Genomic DNA, 24,413 nt, shown 5'->3' on the forward strand with positions numbered 1-24,413 from the left:
AATCATCATTTTGTTAAGTGACTAACTCCCTGTGGTCAGAAAAGGACAACAATATGTTTTGCCACCAAGGGTATTTTGTATGTTAGTAGGAATTATTAAATGGCTTTTCCTTTACATGTGAGTTTTTTAAGAGGAATTGGTAAAGAAGAAGAGCGGCAACAACAGATCAATAGATAATCAACAGCTACATTCATAATGAGTTTATGATTTTAAGCCACATACTCTGGTTACAGCTTTTAAATTTACTGTTTCTTTGTCCTATGTGATGTTAAACTGCATGTTTTGGGGTTTTAGGCAACTGAAGATGCTGCTTTTTAGCAGACTGCCACTTTGCAAACTTTTTAACTGTTTTCTGATATTTTATAAACCCAATGATGAATAATTATCTGCAGTTAAACTGATACTGGAAATGACTATTCCAGTAGCTTTAATCGCCACTCACAGGTTACTATGATCAACTGGCTATGCAGAGCAGAACCAGACTTTCCTGCCATGGTCCACACAGGGGAAAGAAAATGGATATGTAGTCCAGTGGGTGTCATAGAGAGATCAGCCAAAAGACTAATGAAGCTTGTCTCTAGCCTCAGCCTGCAACCAAGCTCTGGTGACAAGCTTATTCCAGAGGGCTAGCACACAGAGACACCCCTGCAATCAATGGACATACTCACCACATTCCTGCAGTCCAGCTCTCTTGTCATCACATTACCTAACAATTACAGAATGCTCTTTGGGATGATTAGGGCCACTGACTTAACCTGCCTTCTCTGGGATTTAAGCAAGTTGTGAATCCAAGATTCATCTCTGCTGAGCCCACGTCTAATGCTGAATTGATTAATGCAGCGTGTGTGCAGTATGTCCTCACCATGTATTCTGTGATGTACTGCATTGTTGGCAGGGCAGGACAACTCACTTTGATGCTAATTAAGTGCGGTCATTCCTGTTGGTTGCTGATTAAAGCTGGCATGGTTTGTTGGTGGTGAAGGCTGCTGCTGTGCATTGCTGCGCCTTGTTTGCCAGTAGAGACGCTGTTTCCTGTAACCTGAGGCTTGAGCCTAGCAGGGGAACCTGTGGAGGCAGCCCCAAGGGAGGAAATGACATGTTGGTTTGAAATTGCTGCCAATCCAGTGCCTGCCTCCTCCTCCAGACTAAATTGGCTCAGGCCATGTCTGCTCTCGCTCAATTAGACTCGGTTCAGTTATTGCATTCAACCTCTGTCCTTTGTAGGGGCTTAACTACCAACAGCAGGCAAAGACAAAATTAATGTTTTCTTTTACAACAAATCACTGTTTGCTTTAATGAACAGTATGCAATGAAAAGTGACAGAAGAAAAACTCTAGGAACTTGTCCTCGCACTCATTGAGAAGCCGTGATCTTTTTAAAGGCTTTTAAATTTTAAATGCTGTACGTTCCAAAATTAAATTTAAAGTAGCAATCTAAACAATGTAAGAGGGACAGGGTTAGTAAAAAAAAAAAAAAGAAAAAGAAAACAATAAAAAAAAAAAAAACAAGCTGATGTCAGTAAATGATATGGCTTGATTTTGCATTATTACTTATTTTATTGACATGTATCACTAATTGGGATGATAGTTTACCAAGGAATAAACCCCATGTTTTAATGAGACCTGAGAGATTTAAGAAATCAAGAATAAACATGACGTCTGAGAAACATCTTCTTCTATGTTAAACTTCTGTGTTTTTCTCACTCTCAGCATCTGCTGATTGTCACAGTCACAGCTGTTATCTTGGTTGCGGTGGTCCCTGTAATGGCCTCTGTTATCTCTACAGTCTCCCCCTGTTCATTTGACCTGTGTTATCATTAGTGCTCTCACGAAAACTCCCTCCTCCCCCACAATGCTAGCTGATGGCTGCTCCAGAGAAGGGGGCCATGTGGGGGCAGGGTAGAACTTGGCTGGGACATCATGTAGCCCAGGAGATGGCTGCACTGTGTTCCTTGGCCTTCATACGCAGTGCAGCTATGCTGGAGGACTTGCGGTCTGGATCCACATTGAGATCATACCCATTGATTCCCCCACCCATCCCGGGACCCCCAAACAGGCTCCCCATATGTGTTTGTCCCATGTGGCTGCTTCCTGGACTAGGCACACCCAGGAAGTCAGAAACCCCTCCAGGACCATGAGGGTGAGGGGGCATGCAGGAGGGAACAGAGTCACAAGGCACAACACAGCCGGGCACTGGAGACGCGCCGCTGCTGCTCCCAATCCAAGAAGGGTTCTGGATCTGGAGAAGTGTGATGGAGCAGTAATAATATTTACTTGAAAGCAAACACATAATTTCCAGCATTATCATTGTGATACCTAATCTAGGGTATCTGTATGTAGTGAAATTCAAGTTATTCCAAAAATCCATACTACATACTAAGTCTGCACTGTCATTGTAGACTGTTATAGCAGTTAGTATGCAAAAATATGAACACAGGAAATTATACAATATATGTGATGTCAAATGTGAATCGACCTGTGACTGTGAAATTCAATTTCAGAAGACAGAAAATGACTTCTTTAGGAGTTAATACTTTCTTTGTTTTCCAAGCTCTTTTGGCACATTTTCTCCACTATCCACAATTTATTCTAATTTTTTCCAGCTGTCAGCAACTCCATGATTTCCTTTGTGTATTGCATTGTGGGAGAATACATCAAGTACAACCCCAAAAATTGACTTTATTTAGGATACATTCTGTCTGCTAAAAGCGTGTTTGATTTTGTCACATTTCCAGTGTGAACACACACTACGAAAAAACTGCTTAAGAGAGACAAATCCATACTACACAGAGTAGCAGTGTAGTATGGATTTGTCTCTCGGCATCATTAATCAGGCCATTTCTCTTTGTGTTTTACCTGTGCATAATTCTCTGGTCGAGTCAGTAGAGGCAGCTCATAAGCAGTGGAGAAGTGCGTCCGGACTTGTTGCATCTGGCCAAAACGTTCCCTCTTCCTCCACTTGGCTCTGCGATTCTGGAACCACACCTGCAAAGAAAACAATGCATGAGGTAAATACGTCAAAATAAACAGCAGCAGCCCCTATCAAACAAAACTGAAATGTCATCTCATAGCTTTCAAATTACACACAGTAAAACCCCAATACATTTTGATTTTCCAGAGAATGGAACTATCCTCTTTGTAAGGCAAAGTACACAACTGAACCACAATAAATAAAGATAGTGAAGCAAATAAATTTTGTAGCACATGAAAGTCCAGGCCCAGGTTTTAAGACTTGACATGTCTTTAAAGTGCCTTCCACATGGACCTATTGATGTAAAAATGGTGAGTCTCCCTTGGTGCTGCATGTTTCAGCTCCTCCCTTTGATACACAGACATCTGCCCCCCCCCCCCCACCCACTTCAGGCTGCCAGCATCGACAGATCCACATCTGGGCCTGTAGCCATTCATAAATCACTCTGAGCGAGGTGTGCTCTCCCCCACATATCAGCACAGTGGGATACAGTGGGGAATCCCTTTATATAATCAAACATTAGTTCAACATAGTTCAACATTTGACCAAAAATTGGCTGTTTTGCTTCTTTCTTCAGGTTTATTAATTATTGCATGTAACATAGTAGGCAATTTTTCCTCCTGAGAGATACTTGCTCCTTTACACACAGGTTATGCTTTCAGTACCTGTTGATAGACCAAGTGCAGGCCACTTAGCCCTCTTCTCTTCAACCGTGAAGGGAAAAGTGGGACTGATAAGGGGGAAAGAGGGATGAGGAAGAAAAAGTTTACTGAGCAGAAAGATTTGCAGCCTGAGACAAATTCACAGGCTGCAAAGGAAAGCGCTAGTATTCACCGTCATGCAGTATTTCAGGATACTCTTTTAATCTTTGTCTACTCTTTACATTCCTGTCCATCTTGCTAGGAGAGATCCCATTTGACTGTTTCTGAAAGACTTTTGATCTTATCAGTTTCTGATATTATGATCACTTTTAATTTTGACACGATTTGAGCAGCTTATAAACCAAAGGAGTAATACAGAAGATTAGTAATTGACCCACTGATAATGGAAATAATTGTTAACATAAGATACCTTAATCATTTGACAGGGGGTAGGCTACATTTGGCCTGTTAGAAAACGATTTGCAATTATCAGTATGATTTCATATAACTGGTTAACACAAATTAGGGTGGTTTACCGACATTACGTATTGCACTTTTCATTCTCATTACGTATAATTTTCTAAATCTGATTTATTTCACTTTTTCCTTTCCTAACCATGCATCTGTAAGTTCTTTTTCTCACATCATCATGCAAGGGAATAGGGAAGCAGAGGGGGGTACTGGGAGTCTCCACATGTTTATTTGTATCTATTTGTTGGTTGTCTAAGTCTTATCCTCCCAAGAGAGAAGGGGAAAACTTCTTCAAAGAGGAAAGAGAGAGCAATCCCGCTTCGACACAGGGGTTTGAACTTGGATTGTGGGTTGATTCCCAGCCCAATCAGCTTGTGGTTTTCATAGTCCCTGATATGTAATTTCCCCTCAGTCAACCTCTTCAAATCCCCCATCATGTCTCGCTCTCACAGTTTCTTGCTGTTGACTCAAACACAACACAGTTTAGTGACAAAAACGGCTGGTGTTGCACAGAAATGTGAATTTCTGCATTTATGATAATATAGTCCCATATTGAGATTCTTGTAGGGACGAAATAGATTTTTACCAGATGAAATAAGACCAGCTATAGGCTCCTTGTTGTGTATACAAACCTGACATTTTTCAGACATAACTACTACATTTTAAAAGAGAAGACCAAACATGCCCTCCTGTAACACATATAGCTGTCGCCTGTGTTTGTTGTTGCATAAAGCTGATGTAAAGAAATGTTGTCCGACTCAGATTTTCCTCAGATCAGCTGGCGAGATTAGGGGACAGCTCACTCTTGCAAAGTGGTAAACTGATATCTGAGACTGTGGCTGAACCCCAGTGTCAAGGGGAAGGGTTGTTGCCTTTTGAATTATGTTATATGTTTGGAGGTGGGCTTGAATCTATGTCATATTCCTCCTGAGGATATGGGGTCAATTATTGTTTTAGGTTTGTCATGTCTTTCTTTTGGTGGTTCATTTGTTATGTGAGTTCATACCATGGGTTTCCACATATAATTCAAAACACAAAGGGCCCTGATTAGGTTGAGAAGCATGAAACTTGTGTGAAGTTTCAGTTTCCTGAAAGTTATGATGCTAATTTTTCATGAAGTGAATATAGCCCCAGTTTGTGCCTCTCATGTATTACTATTACATCTGACTGACAGAGAGTACAGTTTTCCTAAAAATGTCAACCTATTCAGTCCATTGCATATTAAAAATCTTTTTTAGTTCTTTCCAAATTTATAGCTTTTTTGTTAAATCCAAAGAAAGATGCTGGATGAAAAGTATTTATGTCCTTACTGAATTTGTGCATCAAATTAAAAATGCGATTATATGTTTCAGCGGTTAGTATTATATGACTATTCCAGTTTAGAGTACAGTATAATAACGAATGTTATGGTAACATATGAAGCACAAACTGCAGCTAAGATGATTTCGATAAGGTTAATGTTATACAGTATTTCAAAGCATGGCAATCCCATATGTTTTGTCAGTTACTGAGGCATCATCTTAATTGTGATGGATCAAGATTACTCCACTTTCCTCCTTTACTCATCTTAATACCTTTGTTGTGCCCCCACCCATCTGCTGAAGTTCATCCTTCTTTCTCCGACTACAGCCCCCAAACCGCCCAGCCCCCTACCACGACCCTGCTCTCCATGTCTCTCTCCTCCCTCCTCCCTTTTAAGCCAGAGAGGGGAAGTGGGGATATTGGAAAGTGAGATGGGAGAATGTTCAAACTGGAGCTTGTTTTCATTTCATGTTTAATTTCCTGACGCCTAAGCCCTTGGCTTTCCACAGCTAACCCCTCTGACCTTTCGGAGACATACAGACAAGACTGTTGGACCAAGCATACACATATACATACACAGAAAACATGCACATTTACATGCCTTCTTATACAAAAAAAAAAAATTCAAAATCAGTGAGTAACAAATGCGTTCTTTTAATCTCGATATTCTCAATTTATAAACAAGCAAATGGTGTCTGAGCTCATATATGCCCTTGTCAGTCTTTCTGGGTACTGAGTGTGTCATGTTTCACAGAGGGTTTTCTCTAAGTAGTTTTGCTTTGAACTGATATAAGTATGAGACCGAAGCCAAATAGTTTGGCAGAAAGATCATTCAGGGGACATTATGAAGTCAGATGTGTCCTTTGCTGCTTCTTTTCCTCAACTTAGAAACTTCTAGGTTTGTTAGAAAGAAAATCTAGTGGTGTCTTTGCATGAGTAAATCACAATTAACGTTGATCTTTTTTTTTTTTTTAAATTTCTCATAAGGAACAAAAGAGGCCCATCCCATATACTGTATAACATCCAAAAGTATATTCACCAACTGCACACACTTGACTATTGCTTACACACTCACTACTAACACTATTTATTTCTACTTATATTTATTTTTTTAACTTATGTTTATATATTGTGACATTATGACAAAGGACACTGAAAACCATTGTACAAATTCCTTGTATTTTAAAACGTACTTAACAGTAAAAATGATTTTCATTCAGATTCACACACTCCCTATTTTTATTTATTGTGCTTAGCAAACATCTGCAAGGAAGGTGGCTCACAGCTCTTGGAGCTCAAAGTGCTTGGCGGTGATACAGTAATTGCTAAAGACGTTGACAGCAAAAGGCAGCTTACAGAGCCATTATAGAGCTTTATTTATGCTCCAGAGCCAACAGGCAGAGAGAGGAAGAGGGAGAGAGGGAGGGCAGAGTGCACAACTCCAAAAGCAGCTTTGAAGTCCAGCCGTCTCACCTCATCGCTGTCATGCAGGACCACTGCAATTGATAGAGTGCCTGAGCAGTCACTCACACACAGCCTCCTCCTTCATAAAAAGTGGGCAGTGTGGTGAAGTTCAAGTCTGAGGTTGAGAGCTAATTGTACTAAATAAACTAGTGGCAGCAGAAGCCATAGATGTGATTATGGAAAACTGCAGCCGCGTTTATGAAGACATTCATCATCTAACTGAGAATGAAACCATAGGACCTTGACACTGGCATTTTGCAGAAAACATCTGTACTCTGGATTTCAGTGGCTGTTGTTCCAGAGATGAAAAGGATTCTCCGGTTGCTTGCCAAGTTCCGAGTGCCCCTTGGTATTCAACGATTGGATATCCCTGGACTTTGTCTTGATGGACCTTCAGTTGAAATTGTGGGGTTTAGTGTTGATTGCATGCATTTTTAGGGTCTGATTTTAGAAGCATGGGTCAAGTCTCACAGTGACTCTCACAGAGTCTGCTGTGTGCCTGTCAGATGAGGAAGTTAATTATATTCATCTGGGGAATAGATGGTTCTGTGTGAACGCAACATGAATGTACTTATTTTACTGTACCACCACAAGGACCCGACCAGGTTCTCTGTCCCTGACTATGTCTTGGACCATGCATGGAAATTGAAACTGGCATCTCAAAGTGTTTTTTATATCCTTGCGAAATAGCTTTGATGACTTTTCTTTTTTTCCGTGTGTTTTCCCTCCCAGCATCCAGAGTTGTGCGGTAAAGTAGTTTGAACATGGTAGTGCTGGGGAGAAACCCTTGGCCTCTGACCCTTTTGCAGAGTCTGCAGCATGTAAGCGCTAAGAGCACAGTATTCCCTTAGTCCCACCCATCCCATTCTGATCTAAAACTGGCAAGCAGAAAGAGAGATGGAGAACAATAGGCCTTGCTGTCTGCTGTTCTGAACAATCTTTGTCAACATGCCAGTCTTAACTCTCCCAGCTCCCTCTGTCAGTTCCCTGAGTGATTATTAACATGCAAACATGGATGACTGCACTCATACAGAGGAACTCACAGCTCATGGAGGCTATCCTCCCAAGAAGGAACGACAGCATCAGTCATTTCAACCAGTGCCTCGATACGGCATACATTTTTGTTCAAGTCACAGGGCCCTTTAATGGCTGAAGTCATTGCAAGTTATTCCATGCAGAGAGAAGGTCAGCGTGGATGGATGGGGTAACTAAACACTGGACTTTACAATAGCAGACAGCTGCTTGTTTCCTGTTTCACACATTAATGTTTTTGAAGCATGAGTTTGAGCATTCCCACACTTTAACCAAAAGTTTATTATTCTAACCATGAGCTCCCCTAGCCTTATCTAACCAACTTAAACCAAGCCACAGTGTTTTCCTAATTAATTTCTATTTCTTTTAAACCAGACCCTGATGTTTTGCTAAACTTAACCAAATTGAGTTTGTGCCTAAATGTAACCAAACCATATCTGTGGTGCAGCATTTGGGAAGGCACAGAGATATGATGTGCTGTTTACATATACAGCAGATCTAAGCTATTCTAGAGTGCATAGATAAAAATGTATATCTGTGTACTGTGTTTGATTTTGAAGCACTTTCTAGTTTATGTCAATGCAGAAAGGAGTTTTTCATGTGTGACCTGGTATTATTCCTTCATCCTTACCTGCACACGAGCCTCTGTCAGGTCTGTCCTCAGTGCCAGCTGCTCGCGGGCATAAACATCTGGGTAGTGTGTCTTCTGGAAAACTTTCTCCAGCTCCTCCAGCTGGTAGCTGGTGAAGGTGGTACGATTCCGTCTTTTCTTTCCTTTGTTGCTCTCAGCCTCACTTTTGTCCATCGGGCTGGAAAGGTCAGAGCCTGGCCGTTCACTGGGCCCCTTCACACCAGGCTCCTTTAGGTTCAGGTAGCTGCCGTCCATCCCAGAAGGGTCAACACTTGGAGGCAACTCAGACTCTGTCAGGCCACTGTTGTCTTTTCCTGAATGTATGAGGTTAAGAAGGAGACAAAAATAAACATGTAAGGTTATAAGTCATGTTTTCTTCTTTTATAGGAACACTTTTAATAACAGCTGTTAGATAGTTGTATTATGGGAAATGTAGGATCCAGGGTTTTTGGAGCTTTGCTACAAATATAATATCGGGATATCTCAGCCTCTGTCCATCAACTCAACTTTCTTTTTACTCATAAAAAAAAGAAACAGATACCTTATAAAAAAAATAGAACGAAGATTTTAAAGCTGAAATGTTACTGTGCTTATAATAAAACGCATTTGAACTATTTAGGTTTTGGCTACACTATTCTTACAATTTTCAAATGAACCATGAAAAATAAAAAGAACCATCACAATTTATCTAGGTGTGGCCTTATATTACTACAAATCATATTCCTATTACAGTAATAATGTTCTCAAAAAAGCCAATACAACAAATTTTCTGGACATTTTTGAATTGAATGAAAAGGGCCACATGTTGTCAATAACAGTCCTATAATTATTGTTACTACTGTATAATTGAAAGAGTAATACTGACTTTAAAATGTGGCTGAATAAAACCCTGGTGCCTCACACTTAAATCAGTGAGTGTGTTCTGCTCAGCATCATGTTACAGCATCCAAAAGAAATGGCATTTACTTTAAGCTTACATCACCTCAGTAATGTTTTATTTTAAAGGTTCAAAGGCCCTGTCTGCCTGCAGTAAGTCTAAGTGTTGCAGAGAAGAAATGTCTCTTTCTGTTTGAAAAGTATGTCACTACACATTGGCATGACCTGTGACACAACCCTCGAAGCCCTCTACCTAACATCTCTCAATCATTCGACCTGAAATCGGAGCCATGCGAAACCTGGTCTGTCTCGAGCCGTGTATGGTGGGCCTTGTATATAGGGCCAGCAATGCTTAACCCGCAGCCTAGCCCCCTCAGATGTAAACAACATTGTGTTTGTCACCTTCAATTTCAAGAGCGTCCATTTTGTGAAAGACCTTGTTCTGTTCCTGTCAGCATATGCTAGCTTTTTTGTTTCCTTTTAGGAGATGAAGAAAGCTGTCCCTTCTCCTTCGGTAAACAAACAGTCGTGTGAATAAATAAGCTGAAGGGATCTGGTTGTGGGTCAGCGAGAACAGTGTGCTCTGTCAGCGTGTCTGTTTGCCTTTCCTGCAAATGGGCACTCTGTCTTAACTGTATTGGTCTGAAACAGCACAAAATGGTCCCCACAGAAATAGACATGTTAGCCTTGTGAAACACAAGCATTACTTTAGTCCAATAAAATTTGTCTCTGAGTTAGATCAAGTTTAGAATGATTAATGTAATAGTTATGTGCTTATGCACATGCATTTTACTTTGTCACTTTGTGTTGCTGTTGTGAGTGATGTCAGTAACGGCCTGCTGTCATTCTCAGAAACTCACTGTGCTGCGTGAAAGAGAGTTGACACCTTGTGGCACCGGTGACTCTGAGCCAAACTTTTTAGTGGTTATCGAGATGACAGAATCATTTTAGAGTAATGAAGTTAGGCGGTGGCTGTCTGCAACATGCATGGTTATTTTCATGGCTTAGAACGCCTTTGGCTAGAGTGTCTCACGATGAGATGTCAATAGTCATCCCTTGAAACTTGAACAGCTCTCCCCCAGTCTCTGGCTCAGACTTGCCCTAACCAAGATGCTAATGGAACAACACAGCTCGCCCAGCTGTGGTTCATGACCTCACATCACTGTGGCCCACCTGTCAGACCCTCTTACAGTCTCCACATAGGCAGATGTTCTGACAACACCAACCCCTGTGCTGGCCTCTTGTGCTCAAGCACTGTGCAGTATTTTCATTCTACCCCTGGGCAGGAGCATGGCTGCAACTTTGAGAAGGAAGACAGGTCAACTACAAATTCCTGCTTAGCATGTGCATCTGTGAGAGAAAATGCAATTACGCCCTTAAGCAAGGTCCTGGTAGGCAGGGATACAGCTGGTAGTATAGATGAGGGGATGGGAAGCTAGTGGGTGAAATTAAGTGCTGCAGCCTTATATACAACTGTATCAACATTTTCAATGAAATCTGCACTAATCTGAGCAGTTTATGGAATATTTCAACATTTTTGGAAATATGCTTATTACTTTTCTTAATAAGAGTAAAACGAAAAGATCAATCCAACATTTTGCTTTACTTTTTTGTAAATGTTGCTACTGTGATCAGTCGCTTAGTTCTGCTTTTACACAACTTAAACAGAATCCATGAAAATAAAACTAACAAATAAAAGATTTTACAGTGTTGCTGATGTTGAGGTACAGTATGTCAGCTGGGTAAGCTCTACAAATCTTCCTTCAAAACTTTCCTGCACTGATGTGGTGATCAACAACCGCTGCTGACCATATGTTCCGCCCTCACCGGCCATGTGCTGAACTGCATCTCGTGGATTCATAGTATTAATCTTTGCATCAATCCTGTCATCTGTGTCTTGGCAAGAAAGTCATTTATCAAAATGCCAAAGTTTTGCTCTTGAAATTGTTAATTTTCTCCTGACTTGCAGTATATGATCAGAGTGTATACTGGAATCTGTAGTAATCTGCTTTAATCAACAAATTCTTTTGTCTTGTATTCCAAACTCATCTTTCTTTTCTAAGTCACGCTAACCACACAGAATCCTTTGCCACAAACATCTTGCAGTTTTCCCGCATGCTGAGCTGTCTCCTCTGCATGCTGTTCTAGAGAGCACAGCCATCACATACTGCTTTCTTATGGGAGCCAAGATTCCACTGCATTGGCTCCAGTTTTTTTTTTTTTTTTGGCATTCGGTGGAATGTGTTTTTAACTGTCGTTCTCGTTTCAGTACTCATCAACGTATATATAAAATGCTCCGAATATCACCGGCTGATCCTGCAATTTGCCTGAGTTACCCTGTGACAAACAGCAGACCTCTTCAGTTAGTCAAGGTCAGATGTTTACTGGGGTCAGCAATTTAATCACTGCTGAAAACAGAGAGAAAACATCAAAGTGTAATTTAACTAGTTGTAAAGCAACAGGACACCCTCTCGGTTTTTATGGAATGGGACAGGGAGGGTCAAGTGAAGCCAAATAAAAGAAACACTATAAATTAGTAACCTGGGGAAGGGTTAATGACCAAACACTAAATAGGGAAGGGAATGCTTTTAAACAAAGTGCTCTTAAATGTTCTTTCGAAACACTCAAAGCTGACAGCAGTCTGCCACAATGGCTCTCCACTTATCACACTTTATATGGACCAAATAAAGTCAAATATTCCATTGGCTTTGGTCATCAACAGGTGACTATCAATTTTACGTTCATCTGTTTGGTTCGCATGCTTTGGACTGGATTGTTTTTTCCTGCGGCACTCTCTAAGACCTGATGACTGTTGTTCCTAAGTGGAGGGGAGGCTCCCAGATGTTCCTGAGGGGAGAGGTCTATGCCAGCGGCTCATGCTGGAATGCAGATTCCCTGAGAAACCAAAAAATCTTTCTGTTCAGTCTCAGCTCCTGATAGATTGACATGATCATGGCGTCACTACTGTCATAATACTTTGGGCCGTGGCTGTCACTGTCTCATATCAAAGTGCTCCAAAAGTGCTTTTTTTTTGGTTTTTTTTTTTTTTTTTTGGAATTTACTCATAGCGAAAGAAATTTCCTACAAAAACTTGTGGAACATGTAGATAAATTCGCATGTTGGTCAAATCTTGTGTATTAACTAAAATTAAAAATACATGTTAAACAGAATGTTATTTATCAGTACAGAGAAACACTCCAAAGTGCAAGCATTAACCTGTCAAGATGAAATTATGAGGATGTAATTATAATCTGTTTAATGCTGTGCTTGAATTTTGAGTTTGTGTACATTAACTAAATAATATTACTTTAAATGATAAGGAATTAAAATGAAATATGGTTATAAATAATCAACCAATCATTTTATCACTCATCTGTCACCTCTTTCTATCTTTCAATAGTATTTATTCCACAGCCACATTTATAATGTCTAAATCATAATGGGATCCTATTTTTAAGAACTATTTTTGGATCTTTGCAATCATAGACCAGTATAATGAAATTTTGCAGTTCAAGAAGTGTCACTTGATCATGACTGTTATTTTCCACCAGTGGCTTTTCTTAGTCAAATGAGCAAAAGGAGCTGTGTCTCTTCTGAAAGCAAAGTAAGAAAGGAATAAGTTGTCGTCGTCATACTCTTCTCTTGCTCAGTAGCTGTATTTATTTTCTATTTATTTTATGACTTTTCAGCCAATAAGCTTGTTTTGAACCTACTGTAGCACTGTGTGCCACATTTGCACTATTCAGGACCTCTTACTGTTAGTAGGGTAATAATCAGTTCATTAGAATTGAGGAATCAAAGGTAAAGCGTCCGTGCCACTAGACAAAAATGCATGTTGACTGGTTAGTTTAATTTCTATAATCTGGCCAGCACGCAGATCTCAGGTAGGCGGTGGGGAGTCGCTTTCCCTGCATACGCGTTGGCTGAGAGTGAAATCCAAAGCAGAGTATGTCAGAGGAAATACATTTGAGTTCCCAGAGGAACATACAAGTCTAAATTGTCCTTTCCTTTCATGGTTGTCAACTTGCTGCTGCTTTACCACCTGAGTCACGCTTTTTTATAAGCAATTCCATTTTAAGTCAGGAATTTAACCTTTCAAGCATTGACTCATTACATATTCTAATTTATACTGGTGCACAGACACATGTCGGCACGATCACAGGTGTCATTCTGGCATTTGCTTATTGTTAACATTGACCAAATGTGTTAGTCATCAGCACATGCATATCCTGTGACATCACTTCCCACAGCCTTTTAACATGTACTTAGAGTACTATATTTTGACAGGGTGCGTTTAAAATGTTGCCAGGACTTTTCTTGGGGTCTTGTTTTGGTTTTCATACACCAAAAAATATGTTTTACATTTCACAGGATGCTTCGACATCCCACTGAAGGGAGGAGGAGTTGGTTGAAAGTACAAAGATTGACAAAGCTGTATTTTATAAATATTATAATTTGCTTCAAATGGTTAGTTCATGAAAAGACAAAGATGATGAAGCACAAGCAGCCTTGTGAGAGTAGGAGTATTCCCACTAACACTACACTGTGTATTAGCAATGCAGAGTCCAACCTCAGTATCAGCCACAGGCCTATGAACACAAGGACTTTTCAGCTTTAGCTGCAACTCTGCTTATGTTTACTTAAATTTATATTGAATATGTGAGACTGTAAGTTTGTCTTTACAAAACGTTGTGCAGTAATTAACCTGAGTCAAAGATGAATTCTGGACTTTAATTAGGAAATAAAACTATACATGTGCATTGCGTTTCAAAGCCATTGAGTTAAGTAAACTACGAGCATGTAAACAGTCACACGTGTGCAGCTTTCCCAGAAACTCTATCATATCTCCTGAGTCTCTCAAATCATTACCCAATCTTCATGTCCATTTCTGACTCATTGCTTATTTGTACAAGGTATTGTTGAGACAGGGTTATGTAAACCAGTCCCACTTTGTCATCTCAGAGACTCTCCATAGCTTTGGAGATCTGATGTTTGAGGAGTATGAATAATAACTATAGGAGCCAGTAATGCACATCTGCCTTAGATTAATGCGGACCTCTCCTGCAGTGCTGACCTGCATTCCTCAGCACTCCATCAGCTCCAGGGGTTTCGTTTCATTCATTGCTGTGTGAGCAGGTAGAGGACTCCATCCCGGTCGTTGCTGTGGGACGGTCTCACTGATTAATATGCGCTTATAGGAACAAACCTGCCAGTCTGAGCCACTACTGTGCAGAAATACACTGAGTCGCCCGGTACTCTATTTGAATTTATATGATTTAAACTCTGTTTGGGACTGTGTTTGATTTTCATCTACCCCAAAAAAAAAAAACCACACTTTAAAAAAAGCACAATTTTGAAATTTTTGAGAGTAAAAATTAAAAATGTACACGAATATTTGAATATAAATATGTTAATTCCCTATGAAAATGACACTTTTAATGATTTAGTATCACACTCCAATCTTAAATGTAAATATTAACATATGAGCAATTTGAACACACATTTACAAAGAAATGGTGCAGCCGGTGAGGCCTTTTTTTGGTGTATTTAGGTATCCAAACACTGTTTTACATGTAACATCATCAAAATGACACAGGCACAAAATGTTGTGTTGCCATGTAAACAGTTTTACAGTTGTAGCTTAAGTTTCCACACAGAAAACTCCCTCTGGGTATGAGATGACTTTTGTCATCATGATGGAGATAAAGCATCAGCATTGAGCAATATATCTCCCATTGAGGACCACACATAACAGCGCTGAGCCTGTTGACGCCTGAGGCTTTGGCAGGACCCCAAGGTATCCTCCCCAGAGCCACAATGCCTTCATCTGGCTGCAACATTTTCAATAATAACATTGCAGAGCTCTCCTCAAGGGAGGCATGTTGCATTTAATGATGGTGTTTAAATGGTTCTGTCAATGCACTTGCCAAATCAATTCATTTCAATGCAGGGGTGCTCTAATCTCTTGGAGGCATTGCTCTCAAACGCCAGAAAAGTGACAGTTCAGTCTGAAATAATGCGTGACTCCAGTTGTTTCTCAGGAAAAAATAGATTACTTTGCACTTCGTGGACGCGTTTTGGCGAAGTGTAATACTGGCTACTGAGAAAAATGTACTGGAATTGCTCAGAATCAGGGCCGTTTAATTCTGTTTGCTACACCTAATATATAAATTTAGGCCACTTACGCACGATTAAGCGTTAAATGTGCTTGCCAGAGTTTGTAGTGTCTATTTTCCCTAACAGTTGGCATATTCACTGAACTGTAAAACACGAATTACTAATCAAAACTTAGTAACTTATAACTTATAACTAGCTTATATTTAAAGTTTGGGTTACTGCACGTTTCGATGATGCAGATGTTTTCTTCTGTAACATCCCGATAAACATCTGGAGTGGACATTTATAGGCGCCAGCGGGTCTGTAGTCTGATAACAAATCTTAAAAATTAAAATATATTTTATAATCAACAGTGATATGCAGATATGACATGCGTAGGATATTGTGTAAAAAACGTTTTGTTTAATGGATTTTTTTACACTTTCGGCCCTTGTTCCACAGAGTGAGCAGAGTCCGTTTGGTTTTCCTCAGAAGAGGGTTTTCTCTTTTTATTTGAAACGCCCATGTCTCATAAACGACAGTAAACTGGACTGTTTTCTTTAAAAGGCTTTAAGATACGTTTATTCTGCAAAGCTATAAAACTTCTTTTAAATGATTGTTATTCCTCCCGATGTCAACGCAGTTGTGATTGTTACTAAATTGAATTTTTATATATATATGAACAGCAAATTGTGCGATCTGGGCCTAACTGCTGCTGCTGCTGCGGTGCCTCTATTCTCTAATTCATATTCAGTGTTTTTCTTTAGGCTTATCATGACAAAACTCACATGTACTGAAAATAAAATTGCAGTAAACGTTACCCACATCATGCTGGTATTAAAATGCCCCAAATGACTTTCAGCGTTATTTCTAAAGAGCGCTTGGATTTTTCCCTGCGTGTGAGCAGACGCGCGTCTTTGACTTGTGGTTGGATCATATTTTAATATTAAAATTTCAAATTCTTGACAAAATTGTTAATCAGTAAAGACAACTTTCTACATCTAGACAATAACAGACTGCAGATGTAGGCCAATGAGAGCAGTGTCAGTGATGCTGCGGCTTTACCGGGGATTAAACTGTAAATGTGGGGGTATAAATGGAAAACTATGGCTTATAGTCAGTTAACATCATTATGTCAATAACCGCACACAGAGAAACATCCGTTTAAAAACTGTAAAAGAAGTGAATCACTTCTCAGGCAAAGCGCACACTCCTTGTAATGGAAAGAACAGCGAATGTAATGCTTCATTAATGGCACATCTTACGGGTTTATAGGTTTTTAAAAACTTAGCCCATGCAAATTTTATTTGCTCTAAAAAGGGGGATTATAGTGGATTTCCTATCTTTGGCACAAGAAGAATTAACTGGTATTTATATAGCTCACACTTGCCTGAAACAGGTTGTTACTTCTCCACACTGTCAAGCTGAATGTGAATTTATGTTAGAAATACACACAGTTCTGTGCAGTTCAAGTAGAAAAAGGCTGTTGGATTTTCTTTCTCTCCCTCGTTGTTTCTCGTTCACAGATTACAGACTCTCAGATGCTCTATCTAACAGTGAATTCCCACTATTGTTCCTTATATCGTTGCATTTCGGCTAAAATCAGGGGGGCAATATTTTCCTCTCATGCGCACTCACCGTAGCAGGGAATGAGTGTCCCGTTGTGCCCGCTCTCCTGGTGCAGCTTGCTGCCCTCGGGCGGAGTTTTGCAGGTCGGTCGCTGCATGAAGAGCTGGTATTTGTTGAAGGTTCCCTCCTCAGCGCCATCCAGTGACTGGCACTCTGGCTGGAAAGGACTCCGGGACTTCTCTCCGTAAGCCTGCCCTTTACCCGGAATATACGTGGGACTGTATTTGGTTTCAGTGGTCGGGAAAGTCCTGAACGGGTTCGCCTGGTGATCCCTACCTTGCGCAGTAGACGTGCTATAATATGAATCCATCGATGTCATATCGCAGTATGAGACGCACGTATCTGCGTTCATACCTAAAAAGTTATATTTAAAAAAAAAAAAAAAAAAAATCCACTCGGTTCTTCTTTCCCACCCCTTCTCTAGACAGCAGATATTCTCCCCAAATTCTCATGCACTGACAAACTCACTGACGCGCCCATGCACACACACTCTCACACAGCCGCATCTGGCACTGGTTAAAAAATGAATCAGATGTTTTCCAGAGACTGCAGACTGAACAAATGCTAAAAGCCCCCTGAAGGTTTGTCGGGGTACAGAGAACTGCCTTGCTCAAACCTGATGCCGCCTCGGTAGCCTACAGTGTATCTTACACACACACCCACACACGGACACACATACACACATTTACAGCAGTCCGACCTTCAGGCTCCACACACATCTGAAGTATAGGCCCACGCCGAGCTCCAGCCCGCACTATTATGCAGCCAGTAGAGCTGGGAGGTCAAGCTCAGAAGGGGGAAAGTTTTTTTTTTTTTTTTTTTTTTTTTGGCTAAACACGCGGGAGACACAACACATGACATTAATGTAATTACAGGATGAATATAACGACTTTGATTCCCGCTGCTGCACGACTGAAAACACTAATCTCAGACTTTTTATTGCGATACTTTTAAGCGTTTTTAAAGCGTTGTTTCCATCTTTGTCACGCCGGCTCATTAATGCGTGTTTGCGGGGAAAAAAAAAAATCCAACCTGTGTTTTCTTTGATTTCCACACCGTGAGCGCAGACGCAGAAGTGAAGTGTAAATATAAGGATCACGCCTGGTGTTTGGTGCAATAACAGCGCCTTAATCCGCCGATGTTAACTTTAAATTGACTCTAAATATTTCATCGATGTGTTTGTTTATGAGACTTACAGATCAGCCTAAAGCAAACAGCACTAACCGTTTGACCAGGACCTGAGGTGAGAAGTCAGTCTGTCGTTGCGGATGTATCCACTTATAATGATGCAGAATTAGATCCCATCATCGCAAACCACTTTCAGCTCTGCCCATAGAAAAGGCTGCTTTATAATATTAAGTTAATTATAAGGTCTCATATGACTACTTGGGAAAACGACGCAGCGCCAGCAATTAGATCCTTTTGCCTTTTTGTCTATAAAAATCCGAATTCAAGCGCGTGTTTAAAGGAAACAGTATGGGCGTTTATGGCTGTCGGTAGTCAAATTACATAAGCTGTCTCAAATCACGTCCTTAATTTTTAGGATATTTTCTGGATTTAGATGTAATGGTTTAATAACCTGACATCTATTTGAATGAATGAGGAAAAGATATCTTATTAAATCTGACATAAGAGGACGTTTTTGATTAGTAGCTGTACAAGGCCATGTTTTTACAATGAGACTGCACAGACCTAAATCAGGTAGGTTATTAAAGACCAAGCAAATTCTAATTATAAGTGTAATAATTATAAGTGTCATAATAATAATAAAAATAATAATACCAAACTATTATTATTAGTCTATTAGTGTATCCATCCATCCTTCTTATCAATGGTTCTTCGTCTTCTACTATTATTATTAGTAGTATTATAGTAGTAGGAGTAGTATCTTTCTTTCTTTCTTTCTTTCTTTCTTTCTTTCTTTCTTCAGCCTAATCAGCGCCTTAATTCTAACTGGAGTCATGTCTAGTGGTTTGTCAGTATTACGCAGCGTGATGTCGGGAACATGTCTAACTACATTTCTTAATATATATCTATAAAATGACGCAACGGCAAACGATGGAAATCACAGGCTCTGTTTTTAAAGAGTGCTGTCTGATCATCTCCAAATCATCCATTACTTGCCACAAAGAAGTCTCGTTTTCAGTTTTGGAAATTAAATTGCTCAGTTAAATCACTATACCAATTTAATGGTCTACAGGGGCATGTGTCGTCTCTCGCTGGGCAGATATTTCTTAACGAGACTTCCGACTGTATTCTTCATTGGCTCATTAGTAAATGTCACCTGTAAATGTAATGAGTTTAACTTTGGCTACACACCACACCGATAACTATTTTTTTAAATTGATTTATTTGGTTTATGCCGTGGTTTTTAATGTGGTAATAAATGAAACCCAGTCTGACTTGGTTCTGGGCGTTTTTGCTGTTGTTTATTTGTGTTAATGTCTCATATCACCAGAAGATCCTTTTGTCCACTTACCAGTAAAGCCTCTGAAAACTTCGTGCATTGACTGAATTATCAGCATTTATCTGCGTGTCACATTATCAACAACATGACCCTGATGTAAGCAAGTAAAAAGAAATATGTTCTTTATATTTGTATGCTAAAGCAGCATATTGCTGTTTCCTTTGACTTCTCTTAATGTGGTTAATTGTGCTTTTTTTTTTTACAGTATTTAAATGAAAATAGCTTTCACAATAGTGTAGAAATGAAGAAATGCATTGAACTAAATAGTTGTAGACGTAGGGCAAAACAAGAGAAAGTGGACACAAACATGGGAGTTTGAGTTCTGTGGTTATGAGAACATTTGGTTCAAATATAAGAAATAAAACGGAGACTATAAATTGGAAGGTGATTGCATTTTTTTGTTTTCACATTTGTTTCCAAAATTAACTAGTTCATCTGAAGGGGGGAAAAACCCTGGTACAAACATTTTAAGATATTCAGTAATGTCACAAATAAATGAGAAAAAAAAATCATATTTCTCACACAGCTAAATAATCAGGAATGGTAGACTTCTACTTTGAGTGCAGCATATACGCAAGCCTCCCTTAATATAAACCACTCCACTGCCACAGGCTCAAGTCTCAGCTGTCACAGATATACATCACTCAAGCATGGCGTTCTCTCTAAAAGGTTTCCACTAAATGGTGACTTATCTGTTTAACTTTAGGCAGGAACCATGTCCAGGTATTCACTGCTGAGGGGACGGGCTCTCCACTGATGCAGCAGGTCAGAGCCTCTCAGTTTATTTTGGCTCAGGCCTCCTGTGCGTCGGCAGCAGGGTCCCTGAAAACCCCTCTGGCCATGGGTTTCTTGAGTATCAGAGGCGTGGCAGTGCAAGTAATGGGCTGGAGAAAGTGCTTTAGGTTAGACTTTATATTTTAGCGATGCCATGTTCAGTTTGGCTGTGGGAAAGGCCAAGCATGGGAGATGGGAAATATATATTGATGTTATGGTTTATGGAAACATGTTTTTCTCAGTCTTAGAGCTATTCATTTATGGAAACATATGACGTCTGTGTTAAAGTTCAGGTTTGTTGTGCAGATGCTCCCATCTGATTCAGCAATAGCACATGTGATTGATACTACAGTTCGACATTGGACTTGTTTTCTGTTATGTCTGTCCAGTTCATAGATAAGAATTTTAAGTGATTAGAGGAATTTTAGGAATTCATAAAACAGCAGAGCTTCCACAGCTTCATTCACATCATGGATCCAGGTCACAGCGTCTCACTGTCATTTGTCCCAAAGTCAGTTTCAGGGCTGAGGTTTTCTGTTCATGGCTGAGTTAATAATCTGTGCTACGAAATAGTCTTTTGTCTTCTGCGGTTGCAGGGAATTGTACCTTTTGTTACTTCACTTGGATTCATACATAATTATGTACAGTACTCCGAAGGTTGTGGGCACTAAATGTAAAGCCATGCTAATAATGTCACAAATAGATTTATTTTCCAGTTAATGTCATGCAATGTGCAGCAAACCGCAAAAACACCCTATACACTTGCACACATTTTTTCAGTGTACTTGGCAGTTATGTTGTTCCAAGCATCATGGAGAGCTTGCAACAGTTGCTTTGTGGATCTGGGCTGTCTCACTGTTTTCTGTGCCTAAATGTAATGCCAGACTGGCTCCATGATTTCGAGATCAGAGCTCTGTGGGGGCCATCTGTTGCACGACTTGTTCTTCTTGTCCCTGAAGATATTCCGTTATCGCTCTGAGTGCATGTTTGGAGTTGTCATGCTGCAGAATGAATTTAGAATGAATCAGATGTCTCCCTGATGTTATTGCATGGTGGATAAAAATCTAAACATCTGAAATGACTAAAACATTTGTGCAAAACTGTATGTGCAGTTGGAAAACAACAACTTTAATTCTTCTGCTAAAGTGGGAAGTTTCTCTGTGCTTACTTTGAATCTGACTTTAAAATTTGCAAGGATCTGCAAGGTCAAATAATAATTAGTTCAGACTTCAACTTATGTCCAGTATAATGTGGAAACCTAAAACCTGAAGTTGTAAGTGAAGTATGTTGAAAAGCTTGAAATAAACTATATTTGCATGTTTATAGCTTCTAGATATAGAAAGAAATCAGCTCTTATTTTTTCTTTTACCTTGGATAAACCCAAATTTTAATTTGTATCTCTGTGAGTATGTATGGAAATACTCTTTAGGGCATTGACTCACTGCTGTGCTTTAACAGGGTAAGGCTGTTTTTATTGATTGTCTTTTATCAAACTGTATGAAAGTTTGTGCAACCTTACGGGTCGGCAGGCATAAGTATCACTCAAGTTGTGTCATGTTAATAAGATGAGGGTGGGCTGATCCACAGTTACATCTCCGGTCGCAGCAACTTAGTATGTAAATAGTTTGTCCTATCCACAAAACTGTTGATCCAGTTGCCATGGAAACAAGACATGGGGTTTGGTGTTTATCTACATGTGGTATAAATACCATACACAATCCTTTAGACCACGTATATTTTGTAACTCTCTCCCCACAGACGTTGCCATATTGTTCTATATACTGTTTTGGTGTCCGGCTGAATTTGAGAAACTGCTCTCGCTCTCACCTGAGGACAAGCCGTCAGTTGCTGTTCACGCTGAGAGTCACACAGATGCATTATTCCTAAAGGGGGTCGCTCTTTTTCTGACAAACAGCATACACCACACCCTCTGTATGTGTGTGTGTTTGGGGGAGAGAGAGAGTTAAAGAGACACCAGATTTTTATGTGTAGTTTTAAATTGGTTTCACATGAGCCGGGCACACACCGCATCAGCAGATTCTCTGATCAAATTAAGCAGAGATGAGGGAAGAGAAGAAAGAGACAGCGGTTGTACTGATGTGTAATTCAATAAACAGGACCAAACAGGGGCAGACAGAGGGGATGCTGTACTGCCTTCATCGTTACGTTCTATATCTGGTTTAGCCAGGGATAATTAACCCATCAGGGAGAAACACACAGGAGTACACCTCCATTCATCACCACTGCAACAGCTGACGGCCAAAATACATACATATGAACATGGATGTGGAGAGGAACAATGTCAGTTTATGCACAGTGTTTGTATCCTTTTTATTAATATAAATCAGAATAGAGTTGAAACAATCTTTCATTCATTGATTAGTTGGTTGACAAATTTTTTTTTTTTTTTTTTTAAATTGACAAAAAAAATTATTGGCTAATATTTTCTTAATTGATTAATTGGTTAATTGGTTTTGTCAACCCAGTATTCTCAGTTTCTAGCTTCTTTTTTTCTTCTTTCATTGGAATTCAGAAAATGAATGTCTGTTACTGTGGTTTTTAGAAAATGGTGTCACAGTAGATATAAGATTCACTATCCTCCTGAACTGTAGAATTGACATAGATGCGAGTGAAAAGACAAAGAGAAAACCGCTTCCTTACAGATAAACTGCAAAGCCATAAAATCTACACTTTTATCACCAGAAGAAACATAACTAATGCCTTGTGCTAACAATAGACAGAATGTGTAATCGTGATCGTGGAATATATTTTGCCACTCTGCAGTGTTAACGTATTCATAAAGGTGCCTCAGCTTAAAAAGCTGAAGCAGGACTCACGATTGTTCACAGGACATGCAAAAGACTTCAGAGGTCAAGACTGAACAGTGGTAGACACATGCTGCAAATATCAGTGATCACACACAGTAATGTATTCCAAAAGAAAAAAAAACATTTCTGTGCTGGCGTTAAATGTCCCTATGTCAAGCCCTAATTGATGTCAGTTAGAGGGCATCTTCAGCGTGGGCTTGTGGAAGATCAATCTCCCCAAGTGAATATGGGAGATAATGAAGATAATGAGTCTCCCTGTTGATGCTGTGCACACTGATAGCAGACAGAAACTGTGCCATGTGCCAAGTGTCCTGCAAAGATTACACTAATATCCTATAATTTTGACGTTCGCTTTAATATTGTTGGAAAAAGCCAGATGTGCTTTGTTCCCAGATCATCATAAAAGCACCGATGAAGACACAGTATACCACAACTTTACTACTGAAGGCATTGTATTCTAATATCTTCCCCATCTCTTCAAAAATGAGGGGAAACTTTTTCTAAACACAAATTTCCTAGTGGTTTTCTAGCTGCTGCAATGTACCTCCTGAGCAATTTTTATACAAGGACTTATTTTCAAGGCCATCCTAATGCAAGTCAAATGCTGTCAGCATGAAAATACCACTTGCTGCATTTCCATTTCCTTAAGGTTTACTGTTTACACTAACTCTAATTTACAATATATACCCTTGAGTACTTAGAGCTGACTTTTTTTTTGTCTTTTTTCAACAACCCACAATTACCTGGAGGACTGATTACCCTTGAAACTTGCGTCTTGTCATATCATCACAAAATAAGATGCTGACAATGGCAAAGCTTTCTATGTACTGCAGTCTAAATTATTATAATTCAGACTAACAAAACTATGTAGTGTGTGTATATGTTGATACAGTATTTCTGCAAGGAAAATGAGTTCATTTAATTATACGTAACACAGATTGCATTGTATCTAAACAGTGTACTTGCCCAGTTACATTTGACTTGGGTTTGTTGTGGCTTGGAACTAAATAAATACATAGGATTACTCTCCAGCCAGATCTTGTCTTGCCCTACTCAAAATATGCTTGTGGGCACTGGGAAGTAAATGTTAGTCATCACTGTACACAAAACGTCTTGATGGATGTTTTAATTATGGCACGTGAATCTACATTTATCAGCCCCTGTTGTCTTGTCAAGACCAAACAAGGTAGTAGTCCAAAATACTGCAACATGATGATTTTACCCAAATCTTC

At 39.7% G+C, this 24,413-nt stretch overlaps 1 protein-coding gene across 1 annotated transcript; it reads right to left on the reverse strand.

Annotated features, from left to right (window-relative positions):
- Positions 1-294: 294 nt before the first annotated feature.
- On the reverse strand, positions 295-17,467 carry LOC113132435 (homeobox protein aristaless-like 4). The gene is made up of 4 exons (XM_026310477.1): positions 17,122-17,467; positions 8,512-8,825; positions 2,856-2,984; positions 295-2,238 (listed from the first exon to the last, which is right to left on the reverse strand). The coding sequence occupies exons 1-4, from the start codon at positions 17,462-17,464 to the stop codon at positions 1,918-1,920; spliced, it is 1,107 nt and encodes a 368-aa protein (XP_026166262.1). The 5' UTR covers positions 17,465-17,467; the 3' UTR covers positions 295-1,917.
- Between the last annotated feature and the right edge of the window lie 6,946 nt (positions 17,468-24,413).

The sequence above is a fragment of the Mastacembelus armatus genome, chromosome 6 (assembly GCF_900324485.2).
Source record: "Mastacembelus armatus chromosome 6, fMasArm1.2, whole genome shotgun sequence".
NCBI lineage: Eukaryota > Metazoa > Chordata > Actinopteri > Synbranchiformes > Mastacembelidae > Mastacembelus > Mastacembelus armatus.

Excerpts from the sequence above, each read along its gene's own strand:
- LOC113132435 (XM_026310477.1), bottom strand. The coding sequence starts at position 17,464 with ATGAACGCAGATACGTGCGTCTCATACTGCGATATGACATCGATGGAT. Across the intron at positions 8,826-17,121 it reads GACACTCATTCCCTGCTACG|GAAAAGACAACAGTGGCCTG; the intron begins GTGAGTGCGCAT and ends TCATACATTCAG. Across the intron at positions 2,985-8,511 it reads TGACAGAGGCTCGTGTGCAG|GTGTGGTTCCAGAATCGCAG; the intron begins GTAAGGATGAAG and ends TTTTCTTTGCAG.